We start from the raw sequence: 12,816 nt of genomic DNA, 5'->3' as shown, positions 1-12,816 counted from the left end.
TTAATATCCTTGATTGAGGGATTCAAATGAATGTGCAGACTTTTCAAAGGTTGCTTTAGATATTAGAAAAAGGCAGAATAATCTTCAGGTGAATGATGGACCTCGTGATCAACATAGAAACCAGAGCTCTTCTTCTTCTTCTTCCAATCTAAACATGGGCAGAGGAGTACACAAAAGACAGTAACATCATGTTCAGAATAGATCAGGGTTTGTATATGATTCAGCTTCCTGAATGAAAAACACAAATTGAGTTTTTTTTTATTACCAAACTTACATTTATGGGCAAAAAATTTTGCTGCTAGGATTAATACAGGCAGCACGGTGGTGCAGTGGTTAGCACTGTCAAACAAAACACTGCAATCTCCCACGTGAACACAAATTCTCTATAGAGAGGAACAAATCTACTTAAGTCTTGCCTGATTTTTTTCAGTGAACGGAACAGCTTGTAACACTGTCATTATTTTGAGAAGAGTTAACCACAAACATTCCATTCATCCAGGTTCACTCATTAGTGGGGACTGACAGGCCAAGTAAGGGAGACTTTATTCATTTTCAGGAAATAATTCGCTGTTAATGTTGGACAATAGATAGTAAATGGACTCATCTTTATATAGCGCCTTTCTACCTTAGCAGCACTCAAAGTGCTTTACAGTGTCTTCTCATTTACCTGTTCACACACACTCACACTTGATGGTGGAAGCTGCCATGCAAGGTACCACCCTTCTCATCAGGAGCAATTAGGGTCTCAGTATCTTGCTCAAGGACACTTCGACATGGTCAACAGGGGAAGTGAGGATCGAACCAGCGACCCTTCGGTTGCTAGATGGCTACTCTTCCTCCGAGCTGTGCCGCCCAAAATACAACAGCAAATAGGAAACTAACAAAAAGAAAAAATTAGTTGACAACCAGAAGATAAGTGAATTAGCTCAACACAATGAGCACACATTGACTTGTAGTTTTATTCCATGCTGTTGATATAGAAGTCAAACAAGTGTTTAACACAGCCAATGTCAAACAATGACAAAATTCATTCCTAAAAAACATCGGCATCAAATTTTCCTCCATCAGAGCTGTGCAATACACAGCAAAGTAAAAACCTGAAAAGAGCTGAAATCCCTATGAAGGTTTGAACTCCATCATCGTCTACCGCTTATTCCTACACATTAAGGGTCGCGGGGGGGCTGGAGCCTATCCCAGCATCTACGGGCGAGAGGCGGGGTTCACCCTGGACAGGTCGCCAGTCCATCGCAGGGCCAACATACAGACCAAACAACCATTCACACTCACATTCATACCTACGGTCAATTTAGCCTAGTCCCCAAATTGCATGTCTTTGGACGGTGACAGGAAGCCGGAGTACCCGAAGAGAACCCACACATGCAAACTCCACACAGAAAGATCCCGCGCTCGAGCCGGGACTCGAATCCGCAACCTTCTTGCTGTGAGGCCACAGTGCTGACCACTGCACCACCGTGCAGCCCGGTTTAAACTCTTATTTTATTTTAAAAAAAAAGTAAATGACACAAACAAGCTGAATTACTGTGAAAAATTCAAGAAGTTTGTGAATTTTTTAAAGTTGTAATGGAGTTTTGTCGTTTCTGTATGAATCTTTAAATGAATTAGAGGGGCTAAAAAATGCTTGAAAATAGTGAACATTTCAGAGCTTCCCTTTGACTTTGAATGGGAAAATGCTTGTAATTTCAGAGTATTCAGAATACCAGCAAAAAAGTAAAAGAGGGAATGACTGTTCGGACGTCTGAATGGAATTTCTGTGTTGAAAAATGTAAGCGCGGCAAGGAATCAGAGAGAGAACAACTAAAGAATGCTGACTCAGCATTCACCTGAATGACAGAGGGTAAAGTGCCATGGGAACAGCTGGCTGGTGTAACAGGTGAAAATGTGAGTGGAGGGAATTTTTACTGCAGCACGGTCTGCAGACATGTCTCCTCGGTGTTGATGAGGGAGGAGAAAGCGATCCGAGCCTGACTGCTGTTGATCCCCAACATGTTTCTGACACATCCACATGAAAAAAGAAAAAAAAAAGCACAAAAAACCCAACAACTGTCTTACTCAGGAGTTTTGCTTTACCAGATCTTAATTGCTCTAAAATAATACAGGTACTGAACCTCTTTCATGATCATGAGTTTTATTTTACTGGTTCCATAGCTGCTCTTGTTAGGAAGCATCAGTCAGAGGGCCCAAAACTGCAACTGCTTCAATCTCAACCAGACCAGCCTGTAGAAAAAGAGACCACGAGAGAGGACTGAAGGGTTGACAGGTCACCTTTCAGTTTGGTTCAGGCCACCAGAGAATCAGTGATGAAAACAAATACTCACTCTGGGAAGAGCAGCAACCTGGTAAGCAGCTCTGGCTGGGAAGTTGGTACTGAAGACTAAACAAAGCAGCACATCACAAATGTCGGTAAGGGTTAGAAATGACGAACACTGAAACACGTTTGCATTAAATGAAACAAACATGGACCAGCTGTGATGAGTCCAACTAGTGGTTCTTCTACAAACAATTAGACAAACATGAATATGATACATAGATAATTATTACTAATTATACAGGACTTTAAATTGCCTTCTGGATTTTCCTTAGAAGCTGGTACAAACCAGGATTTCTTACCATAGTCTCTGTCTGTACACATGCAGCAGCATGCATATACTCAGGGGCATCAAGTGCAATTGAATTTATTACAATGTTATGTAGGTGGGAAAAAAGCAGCCATTACTGCTTAGTACTTCCTACAAATGCCATAACAACACTAAATACCATAAACACTGGTGTGTTTGCATTTAATCCTCCTCACCTGCTACATGTCAATACATCAGCAACAGCAAACATGTCTATGCTATAAAATATCATATACTAAAATTATTCCAGAAAGTGTCATCTTTTTTTAATCCTTCAAACAGCTTCAGTCTTGTCACTTGCAAATATTCATTTTCAGAAATGTTAAGCCTTGAAAGGCCAGGTTGTTTACATAATTCATATACAGTACCTTTGTTTTTCAAATTAAAGCAAAAGTCTGGTACATGGCAATGAATGGCAACAATATTGATTTTTATACAAATGTATTTTTGTGCAGTGGCACAAAGTGCTTCATGAGTACTTTGGCCAGTAATTAATTAACACAGCAACTTTTGATGCCACTGCCACAACATATAAACCCATGCATGTTGCATTATTCTGGGCTGTTGGATTCAATAGAACATGTATGTCAGTGATTCCCAACTGGCAGTATGTGAAGGTACTGCTTAAATTTACTCCCACAAAACACGGTTCAATATTTTAATCAAAAAGTAACCAGAACTAATACAATACATCCAGTAATCCAGTGAACTCAGCAGTCAGCATGTACTGCTGGGTAGCGCAGGTTATCTGGAGTCTGCTGACACCCAGTGGCAAAGTCTGGATTGCAAGATGCACGTGAACTCCAGCAAGAAATCCTATCATGACGTGAGTTCTGATCCTGACGTTGCAGATAAAAGCAGATGGAGAAGTTAAACTGACTCAGTAAATCAATCATACTTACACTGTTTATACACATCATTGACGCTGGTGAAGTCGTTCATGTCAGCCAAAAGCACTGTGGTTTTGACAACTGCAGAATGACAAAATAATTATTAGGTCTGACAAAAGGTTCCAGAGCATGGAGCTTGGGGAGGGTAGTCTGCCCACCCTGGCCTTGAACCTGTACCAAAACATGCAGACTGATCCCAAGGCCAAGGAGCCTCGCTGATACTCACATGGGCCTCATTCATGAAATGTTCTTATTCAGAGATTTTTTATTAGACTTTTTATCTCTCAGTTTAGTCTTGCAGACCTGAAGCAAAGCATGGTCGTTAAAGTACAACAAATTACGAAAAGTTTCCATTTCAGGTAGAGTTTCTGCTCACCATTTTCATACCCGCAACCAGCAGCTTTAAGGATTTCACCCATATTCACCAGAGCCTGGGAAGACAAAGGAAGAGTTGGTACCCAATACAACATGGTGAGATCTGTTCGTGAGTCTTTTATCTGTTAAATGAGTTGATCTGAGTGGACTGGTTTTGAAAAAGTAAGAAAACAATCACAAAAACTCTCACTTTATTCACTTCTTTATGTGTTTTACAGGGCAGTTATGATAATTGTCAGTGTGGTAATGGCTTCAGTTAATAAATATGTGAGGACAGATGCTTTGTGAAGCGTCACCTGTCTGGTTTGAGCCTGAACGCCGCCTTCCACCAACTGTCCACTGGCAGGGTCCATTCCCAGCTGTCCTGAGATGTACATGGTACGGTCCACCACCACCGCCTGGCTGCCAGACACAATCACCCACACTGGCTTATTGACCATTCAAAAGAAAACTTATTCCAGGTATCTGCATAGTGACAGAAGTTTTTGAAACTTCATGTGTTTATATCAAATACACTAAAAGGGGCAAGTGTAAGTGAGCAAAGGATGGATTTTTAAGGATTGTCAGGCCAAATATTAAAAGTGTTTCACAAAGCAGTAAGAGCCATATCCTGCAAAATAATAATAATAATAATAATAATTAAAAAAAAAACTTGAGCCAAATTCTGTTCACAGTGTTCTCCAATGGAGGAAAATTCAGTCCAAAAACCTGCTTTGCTTTAGCACCTAAACCTGCACTTTGGACCCTCAACGATTTAGGAGAGCAGCGCACTTGGTACGTCCACGTGCAATGAGACGACGATCATAGTCATTACAACAACAATCAATACTAACAAAATGTGGTCTTAATGTTGCTTTGACTAAAGTGTCATCTGTGTGTCAGTAGTAACTTGTATCAAATTCGTTTTCAGCGCGATCGTCACTCTGCTCACCTGTACGGGCCGATGGCACCAGGAGCTTTATTGGTGCTGATGATTCTCCTGATCAATGCAGACATGTTTTCACTGTGTATCTGATTCACCCACGCAGAGGACACACGGTTACGTTTTACCAAAACGTGTCCTCATGCAAGGAAGCGGAGGAATAAATGCTCACGGACACGTCAGAGCTGTTTACCGTAAATGACCAAGTAGATGTACAGAAAGTAAATTTATAGGGCCATACTCCAGTCCGTTTGGGGGCGGTAATGTTAGTTTGCCAACCGTCAGTACAAAACTTTTTCTGTCATTCATCGAGCCTGCCCAATTAAATTGTTCAGTAAAAGTCTCCACTTAAAAGTCTACAAAACTAAATGTAAAAAATATTTACGATCGAGCTTCTTAGTTAACATAAGTAAAATCACACATTCTGCATAATGTTTTCAGTACTTGGGAGTGCTCAAACCTTTGACCTCTAACGGTTTTTTTAATTTAGGTGTTGTGTGTTCCATTTATTCTGCTCTGATTGTGTCCTCTTGAGGTTTGCATGCTTCAACTTTGAAAGTTCACCATCTTCAGTAAGTTTTGCCATGATGTCTATGCAAAATCTTTCTCTTCAAAGTGACTATTAATTGATGGGTTCAAATAAATGTAGTGGAGTAAACAGTACAATACTTTGAGATTGAAGTGTCCCCTAAAATGCAAATACTCAGGTAAAATACAGATACACCAATATTGTACTGGGAAGTATGGGACTAAAAATATGTACTTTCCACCACTGGACATATTTCTTTCAGCAAAGGTGAATTCACCAGTGTGTGCACAATGTAATATAGTCTACCTGAAAATGTCATACATAATGAAGGGAGGGAAGGGTGGGAGTAAAAGGTAAGAAGGGCAGAAAGAAGTTTGTTTTTAGGGGATTTTAGGAGCTAAACTGTGGGAGACACACAGTTGACCTAGGAAAAGTGAATGCCGTTCCACATACTCCGAGACAGTAGGGGGCGGGATGCAGCTTCAGTCGTTATTGCAATCCACTAATAAACAACGAAAAGAAAAGGAGTACCTCACATGCTCGCAAGCTAGCTTGCGGTGACAAGGAGCCCATGTACGTCTTCATTTGAGATCAGACCTCCGATGTAAAGTCACACCGGGGAATACTGAGGTAAATGCATGATTTAATACGTGTTTTGGGATTTTTTCCTGCTGAGTCTACGTGAAGTAACTGTGCTATTTAGCTAACAGTCGGTGATGATGCAAGTTGAATCATTGTAAAACAGAAATGAGAAAGACTGACAACTTGCATAACTTGATTTCCACAGAAAATGTCGGCTGCTAAAGTTAAAATGCGGCAGAAGAAGATGAGAAACCAGCCGACTAATGTGCAGTATTCATCCTCCCAATCTCCCATGGAGAGCAGCACTCAGAGAGGACGCGTACAGAACACATGTAACACTCTCCAGAATTTTCTTTTCATCAGATCGGTTTGCAGAGTATCAGTTATTGTTCTCCTCTGTTGTGTAACCCCTTGTCTCCTCTGGTACCTCTTATTGCCACCAAATTATGATTCAACCAAGTGATTGGATGTGGGTATACCTTTTTAAAGATGCTACCAGTGAAAATTCATTATAAAAAAAATAGCCAGGACAACTATCTTTGTATGCACCTAAGTTAAGGTTTAAGGTTTCTTTATGGTCATTGAACATTTCTGTACAATGAAATGTAGTTGGACACAGTCCGTTGCACAGCAGCATAAATAGATAATTAAGAACAGAAAATAAATAATAGGATAGAAAAAGAATAAAGGATAGTGCAGAGTGTCCAGTGATATTGTAGGCTTGTGAATTGAATGTCCATCACAAGTCAAGTGCTGCATGAAAGGTGTTACAGTCCAGTTCAGGCTGTCATGAGAGCTTTCACAGCCCCGGGGAAGAAGCTGTTTCTCAGTCTTTCTGTCCGTGCTCTCATGACCCTGAGCCTGCCAGAGGGAAGAGGGTCAAAAAGACCTTGTCCAGGGTGTGTCCAGTCAGACCTGAGTTTTCCAGCCGGGCGGAGTAGATTTGATGCAGGGGTGTGAGAGAGGTGCTGATGATTTTTTGGGCAGTCTTGATGATCCGCTGCAGGTCTCTCCTCTCCTCTGAGGTGCAGCTGGAGAACCACACAGTGCATCTATAGCTCAGGACACTCTCTTTGTTGCACTAATAGAAGTTTGTGAGGAGTTTCTGTGGCAGGCCGGTGTTCCTGAAGAGTCTTTGCTGGGCCTTCTTCACCAGCTCTCTGGTGTTCACTCTCCACATCAGGTCCTTGGAGAGATGAACGCCAAGGTATCTGAAACTCTCCACCTGTTCCACCACTTCTCCATCGATCATCAGACTGGCGTGTGATGGGTCCCTGCGTTTCCTGAAGTCGATGATGAGCTCCTTTGTCTTGCTGGTGTTAAGGAGCAGGTCATTGTTGTGACACCAGGATGTGAGGGCCTGGACCTCCTCTCTGTAGGCTGCCTCATTAACGTTGGTTATCACCCCCACTATGGCTGTGTCGTCTGCAAACTTGAATGTGCAATTTGTTGAGTGAATGGGAGTGCAGTCGTGGGTGAAGAGTGAATAGAGGAGGGGGCTAAGAACACAGCCTTGGGAGATGCCGGTGTTGAGGATGGTAGTGGATGAAGTGACGTCTCCCAGTTACAAGTGCTGAGGTCTGTGGGAAAGGAAGTCCTTAATCCAGCTACAGAGGTGGCAATCCAGGCCGAGTGATAGCAGCTTGTTGACCAGCTTGCTTGGGTTGATGGTGTTGAAAGCAGAGCTGAAGTCAACAAACAGTGTCCTCACATAGGTGTCGGGAGTCTCCGGGTGGGTGAGGGCGGTGTGGATCAGGAGTGAGACAGCGTCATCAGTCCACCTGTTGGTGTTGTAGGCGAACTGGTACTGGTCCAGGTCAGCAGGGATGAAGGCCTAGACGTGTCTCATCATCAGTCTCTCAAAGCATTTCATGATCGGTGTTCGAGCAACGGGATGATAATCGTTTAAGCATGTGACTGCTGAGTGCTTTGGGATGGGGATGATGGTTGTGGCTTTCAGGCAGGTGGGGACTGTGGCTTCCCTCAGTGACTTGCAGTTGTTGTTGTTTATAAAATGCTGTTCTACTTGCATTTTATATCTCTTCTTGGCAGCAGTAATCCCTCTGTGCAGATCTGCTTTGGAGCTCCTGTAGGCCTCCCTGTCACCCAATCCCAGTGCTGCGTTTCTGGCCTTCAGCAGAGTGTGGACAGTGCCGTTGAACCAGAGCTTCTGGTTTTGAGGCACCCTGATGTGCTTGGTGGTGGTGGTGTTCTCTACCCAGAACTTGATATAATCCAGAACTGTGGAGGTGCATTACTCTTCCTGATCAAAGAGCTCCCACCTTGTGTCCTCAAAACAGTCTTGCAGCGCTGTCTCAGTCTCCTCAGACCAGATCTGAACTGTTACATACCTTCTTTAACCACCATTAGGGCGGCATGGCTCAGAGGTAGAGTGGCTGTCTAGCAACTGAAGGGTCAACCCCCAGTTCCCCCAATGACCAAATTAAAGTGTCCTTGAGCGAGATACTGAACCCCTAACTGCTCCTGATGAGTAGGGTGGCACCTTGCACGACAGCTTCCACCATCAGTACTTGAGTGTGTGTGTGAATGGGTGAATGAGATGACACTGTAAAGCACTTTGCGTTCCACTAAGGTAGAAAGGCGCAATATAAAGATGAGTCCATTTCATCATTTTGAATGCAGGAAATTAATATTCTTAGATTTAAACCGTTGAAATATATTTTTTTCTTTATTTGGAGGTGGTGAGGGACCGTCTGACAGGCGTCCATCTGCAGACAAAAAGAAGAGCTCTCACTTGATGGGTGGGTGGGTCCGTGGACACCAGAGAGATGGTGGAGGCTATGCTGAGGAGATGCCTCGGTACATCACTGGTACAGACACTTCCTCTCTCTTACAGAATTATACCACAAATGACTGAAGTCTAATGAGAAATTACTTGTTCACCCTCCACGAGCTAATGTTCAGGTTTATGCATATAGGTGATGTAACGATATGTAAAGATACTTCCACAGGTTGACTGAGTTACAGTCTAGTGCCTCCACCCTTCTCCCCTGTTCCCAACCTTATCCAGCTGGAGGCTTTGCTAAAGCAAGGGCAGCAGAAGTAAGAGCCATGCTGAAGGCTGTCAACAAGACTACAGGCAGTTGTCACGTGTTTGGGGCGCTACCAAAACACATGAGGAGACGTGCCATGAGCCACAACCCCAAGCGTCTTCCTTGCAGGCTGAGAGAGATGGCCAACAGAATGGTAACATGCTGACTTTTTCTTTTCCCTTACGCACACTCAACTCTTCCCATGTCAATGACATTTATTCTTCTTCTTCAGAGAGAGAAAAGCCTCCAAGCTGGCTCTAAGAAGAAGAAGGAGCAGGCAAAGAGCAAGAGCCGGAAGGCCCGCCGCAGGCATGGCAATCTGCTACTTGAGTTCAACCGCCGGCAGAGAAAGAATGTGTGGCTGGAGACTCACATTTGGCATGCCAAACGCTTCCACATGGTAAAAAGATGGGGCTACTGCCTCGGGGATCGACCTACATACAAATGCTACCGTGCCTGCTACAGAGCCATGAGCACCCACTGCCTGCTGCAGGTAAAGAGTCTCCCTGAGTCTTGTTTGTTTTACTGAGTCATACTAGCACAGTGCCTGTTGTTATCTATCAGGCTACTTGGCATCAAGTATTTCTGCTCCCGGCTCTGCTGAGTACCACTCAATTGAAATTCTCTAGATTTGATACTGGCTTTGTAAGACTATTTAACATTAGCAATAAAAGAGAAGTTAGCTGAAGTCTTATTGGGTGTACTTCATCCATACAGACTCTGGGTGTAACATAGTACAGGGCTGCTTTATTTTTAAAATGTATTCATCAATTTGTCAAACATTTGTTATTAGTACAGCTGTATCACAATAACATACATTTACTGAACTGTAAAACCAAATGCTTGTCTCATGTTTCAGTATTTCTGTTCAGTCAACTAATCATCATCCTCGATTTCTATTTATTTGATAATTATAATATGGACCCTGTTTGCTTTGCCTGAAAAAAAAAAAGACTCTCAGACTGAACAGAATTTTGCCTGTGTGTTTGAGGGGGAGAGAAAACGGGACGGGTTACCAGTCCATCTCAGGGCCAACACATATAGACAAACAACCATGCACACTCAGTATACCTACAGTCAATTTAGAGTGTCCAATCAGCCTAGTCCCCAATTGCATGTCTTTGGACGGTGGGAAGAAGCCGGAGTACCCGGAGGGAACCCACACAGGAACAGGGAGAACGTGTAAACTCGGCTCCAACCTGGAAGCTTCTTGCTGTGAGGCGACAGTGCGAACTACTGCACCACCGTGCCACCTGTAATTAAACATATGCCTGTCATAGCAAGATGTACACATCGATGAAACGCCACATCAGTATATCAGTGATTCACTTCCATCTTTAGTCTGCTCCACGGTGATTTGATGGAGCTGCTTCTTACCTCATTGAATCTTTACACCCTCAGTAATTAAGGCTTTATGTGCCAGTAAAATGAATTTTGCTCCCGGCCATTCAGGAACTTTCTTACTACTGCTGCATTGAGCTTCAGGGAGAGGAAGACAAGCTGCTGGGGTCTTTGTCGCAGCTGACCAGCAAGGAGGCTGGTGAGAGCATACCTCAACCACACTGTACTGCTCCAGATTTCTGATCAGTTATGAATCATTTCCCTCCTCCAGTGTAACATGCAGTTACTATGTGTTTTTGCAGGGCCTACTTTTGCTGCCGCAGTGTGCCTGTCAGGGAGGAGACAGGGCAGTGTGATGGTGTACAGAGTTGGTCAATATCCCCTGCAGCCCCTGGGCCCTGTCACCTTCCTCTGGAGACCCTGTGCACCTGGCTCAACTCACCGGCAGCTGTGGATCTGGGCTCATCCCACTCTCAAACAGGTATGGTGGAATTTTAGCAGCCATGTGGTTGGTGACTAATTCAAAAGCTTTCAAATGATTTGGACAGCTTTGATATCCTGTAAAGACTGTTTTAAGATAGCAGGACTGTTAACTCCCAGAAACTGTGTTCTTCTTCCAGGACCTTCTCCCTGAGCTACAGCGTGCATGCCAGTGTTGTGAGGCTGTTGTTCCTCCAACACTGCCAGTGGTGATGCACACAGAAGTTGTCTCCACTGTAGAATCTGAGCAAAAGCCTGGGAAAAAATCTGACATGAAGCAGATACCTGGAGCTAAGAGGAGGCAGAACAGTAAGGATGCTAGTGGACCTCCAGCCAAGAAGATCTTGGGCGATGGAACTAGATCTCCCACCACTCCGGTCACCTGGAAGTCCAGCTCAACTGCAATAGTTATAAAGTTTGTTTAGTTTTCTGATTTGATCAAGCTGCCGTGGTTTATAATTGTCCCTCCACATGGAGATATTAGTCTTAAGATTTTGCAATTTTTAAATGTAATTTGTGGATCTGTTGCAGTGATCTCACCATGGAAATTGTCCGCTATCGCCTGATTGGACCACAGTCTCATTCAGTGCTAACAGAAATGTTGGAGGTGGCTACAGACTGTGATGTAAGAATAATGCCATTATTGACATGGAAAGAGGACATCTGAAGATTTTATTTATTTATTTATTTATTTTAATGAACAACTTAATTCTCTGTTTTTCTTTTTTAAGGAAAGGAACAAATCACAGCCATCTTGCCTGTGGTGGGCTGAGCACTGTAAAGATGAGAGCAAGATGAGTCTGCATCAACAACAAGCAGATGTCTTTCACATCCTGAAAGGTTAATTATTTCTGTCTCGGTGTCAAACTGTCAGCCCAGAAGGTTGCTCCCTGGTGCCTCATAAGAGGCACCATCCATGCTGTAACAGGTTTTTTTGGTTTGTTTTTTTGGTTTATCATGAGTTAATATTCCATCACCAGGTTAAGTCATCTTAATATTATGAGTTACAAAATCATTAATCTCATGATGTTGAGAAAATATCCAGTCGTCAAAATATAACTGGAAATAACCGTATATTTCTCACTAAAGTCTAAAAAAGATTAAAATACCCGAATGCTTTAAATTTGCATATAAATTCACTTTTCTCCAAAATTCTTTTTCTTTTTTCAACTGCTCAGAAAGCTGTTGCACAGATTAATGAGTACGAGGCAACAGCAGCTGTACATCAATGTCACCTTAAAAACCCGCTGTTCCGCAGGTTTGAAAGTATCTCAGCTGACAGGAAAATAAAAGACCAGTCAGTTTTGAATGGTGCTTGATGCCTCGCTGCTGTGATAGACTTCACTCCTGAGACAACAGTTTACCCCTCTCAAACACACCCAAATGTGAATCAAATTATCATTTTCTCTCTCTCTCTCTCTCTTTTTGTGCATTATTGCCATCTGGTTTTGTGTGGGTGTGCATGCTTTTCTAACTATGACTGTGTGTCTCATCCAGGTATCTACTCAAGTGGCGAGCTCCCTGCAGGAACAGTCCTGGGACTGACAGTAGATGACCCCAGGCTGACTTTGCCAACCAAAAGGGTTAAAGCTTTGCCCTCTGTAAAGCTGGCACAAGGTAAAATCAGACCTACCAGACAAACAGAGAGGGCACATTGCACCCAGTGATGTTATCTTTAGCACATATCTGAGGTCTGATATTTCTGAGGAATCCTGACCATTAGTTGAGATTTTTTATCGGAGTTGTCAGAATGGGTCTGTTGCTCTTGTCCTGAGGCTGTTATATGGAGTACACTTCTGGTTCTGTGCTCCGGGGGGGCCTCTGCCTGGCCATGCAGATGTTCCAGGTTCGAATCCTGGCAGGACCCTGTACTCCACCAACACCTTCAGTGACAGACAACTCTGATTCACTGACTTCAAATTCAGTAAATTCTGCTTTCAATGGGCCTCTTAGGTGCTGTTGAAACATGGCAGCAGCACTCTTTCTGAGTTATGCAATCACAAGTAGC

The 12,816-nt window shown here is 43.2% G+C and overlaps 2 protein-coding genes across 4 annotated transcripts in view; one reads left to right on the top strand and one right to left on the bottom strand.

The window, feature by feature from the left end:
• Positions 1 to 188: 188 nt before the first annotated feature.
• On the bottom strand, positions 189 to 5,031 carry LOC147253824 (2-iminobutanoate/2-iminopropanoate deaminase-like). 3 transcript variants are annotated; one of them, XM_086217400.1, is made up of 7 exons: positions 4,833 to 5,029; positions 4,198 to 4,303; positions 3,903 to 3,957; positions 3,539 to 3,607; positions 2,337 to 2,392; positions 2,127 to 2,235; positions 201 to 1,989 (listed from the first exon to the last, which is right to left on the bottom strand). In XM_086217400.1, exons 1-6 carry the CDS (start codon positions 4,895 to 4,897, stop codon positions 2,176 to 2,178), a joined length of 411 nt encoding a protein of 136 aa, XP_086073526.1. In that variant the 5' UTR covers positions 4,898 to 5,029; the 3' UTR covers positions 201 to 1,989; positions 2,127 to 2,175. The 3 variants fall into 3 exon arrangements, with proteins under 3 accessions (XP_086073527.1, XP_086073526.1, XP_086073525.1); XM_086217401.1 differs by having other exon boundaries at positions 189 to 2,263; positions 4,833 to 5,031; XM_086217399.1 differs by having other exon boundaries at positions 201 to 2,235; positions 4,833 to 5,028.
• Positions 5,032 to 5,853: 822 nt separating this feature from the next.
• The window catches only part of pop1 (POP1 homolog, ribonuclease P/MRP subunit), a 16,730-nt gene continuing 9,767 nt past the window's right edge, over positions 5,854 to 12,816 (top strand). The window contains exons 1-11 of the mRNA XM_086219129.1: positions 5,854 to 5,982; positions 6,140 to 6,266; positions 8,634 to 8,765; positions 8,966 to 9,141; positions 9,220 to 9,480; positions 10,440 to 10,527; positions 10,631 to 10,809; positions 10,949 to 11,223; positions 11,340 to 11,433; positions 11,540 to 11,648; positions 12,306 to 12,425. Coding sequence (XP_086075255.1) covers positions 6,143 to 6,266; positions 8,634 to 8,765; positions 8,966 to 9,141; positions 9,220 to 9,480; positions 10,440 to 10,527; positions 10,631 to 10,809; positions 10,949 to 11,223; positions 11,340 to 11,433; positions 11,540 to 11,648; positions 12,306 to 12,425 — 1,558 coding nt within the window. The 5' untranslated portion in view covers positions 5,854 to 5,982; positions 6,140 to 6,142. The remainder of the gene's footprint in view (positions 5,983 to 6,139; positions 6,267 to 8,633; positions 8,766 to 8,965; positions 9,142 to 9,219; positions 9,481 to 10,439; positions 10,528 to 10,630; positions 10,810 to 10,948; positions 11,224 to 11,339; positions 11,434 to 11,539; positions 11,649 to 12,305; positions 12,426 to 12,816) is intronic.

The sequence above is a fragment of the Aulostomus chinensis genome, chromosome 11 (assembly GCF_037954235.1).
Source record: "Aulostomus chinensis isolate RoL2024-O1b breed Wild chromosome 11, RoL_Achi_v1.0, whole genome shotgun sequence".
NCBI lineage: Eukaryota > Metazoa > Chordata > Actinopteri > Syngnathiformes > Aulostomidae > Aulostomus > Aulostomus chinensis.
Note: the sequence above shows the minus strand (reverse complement) of the source record. Positions and strands in the feature narration are given on the sequence as shown.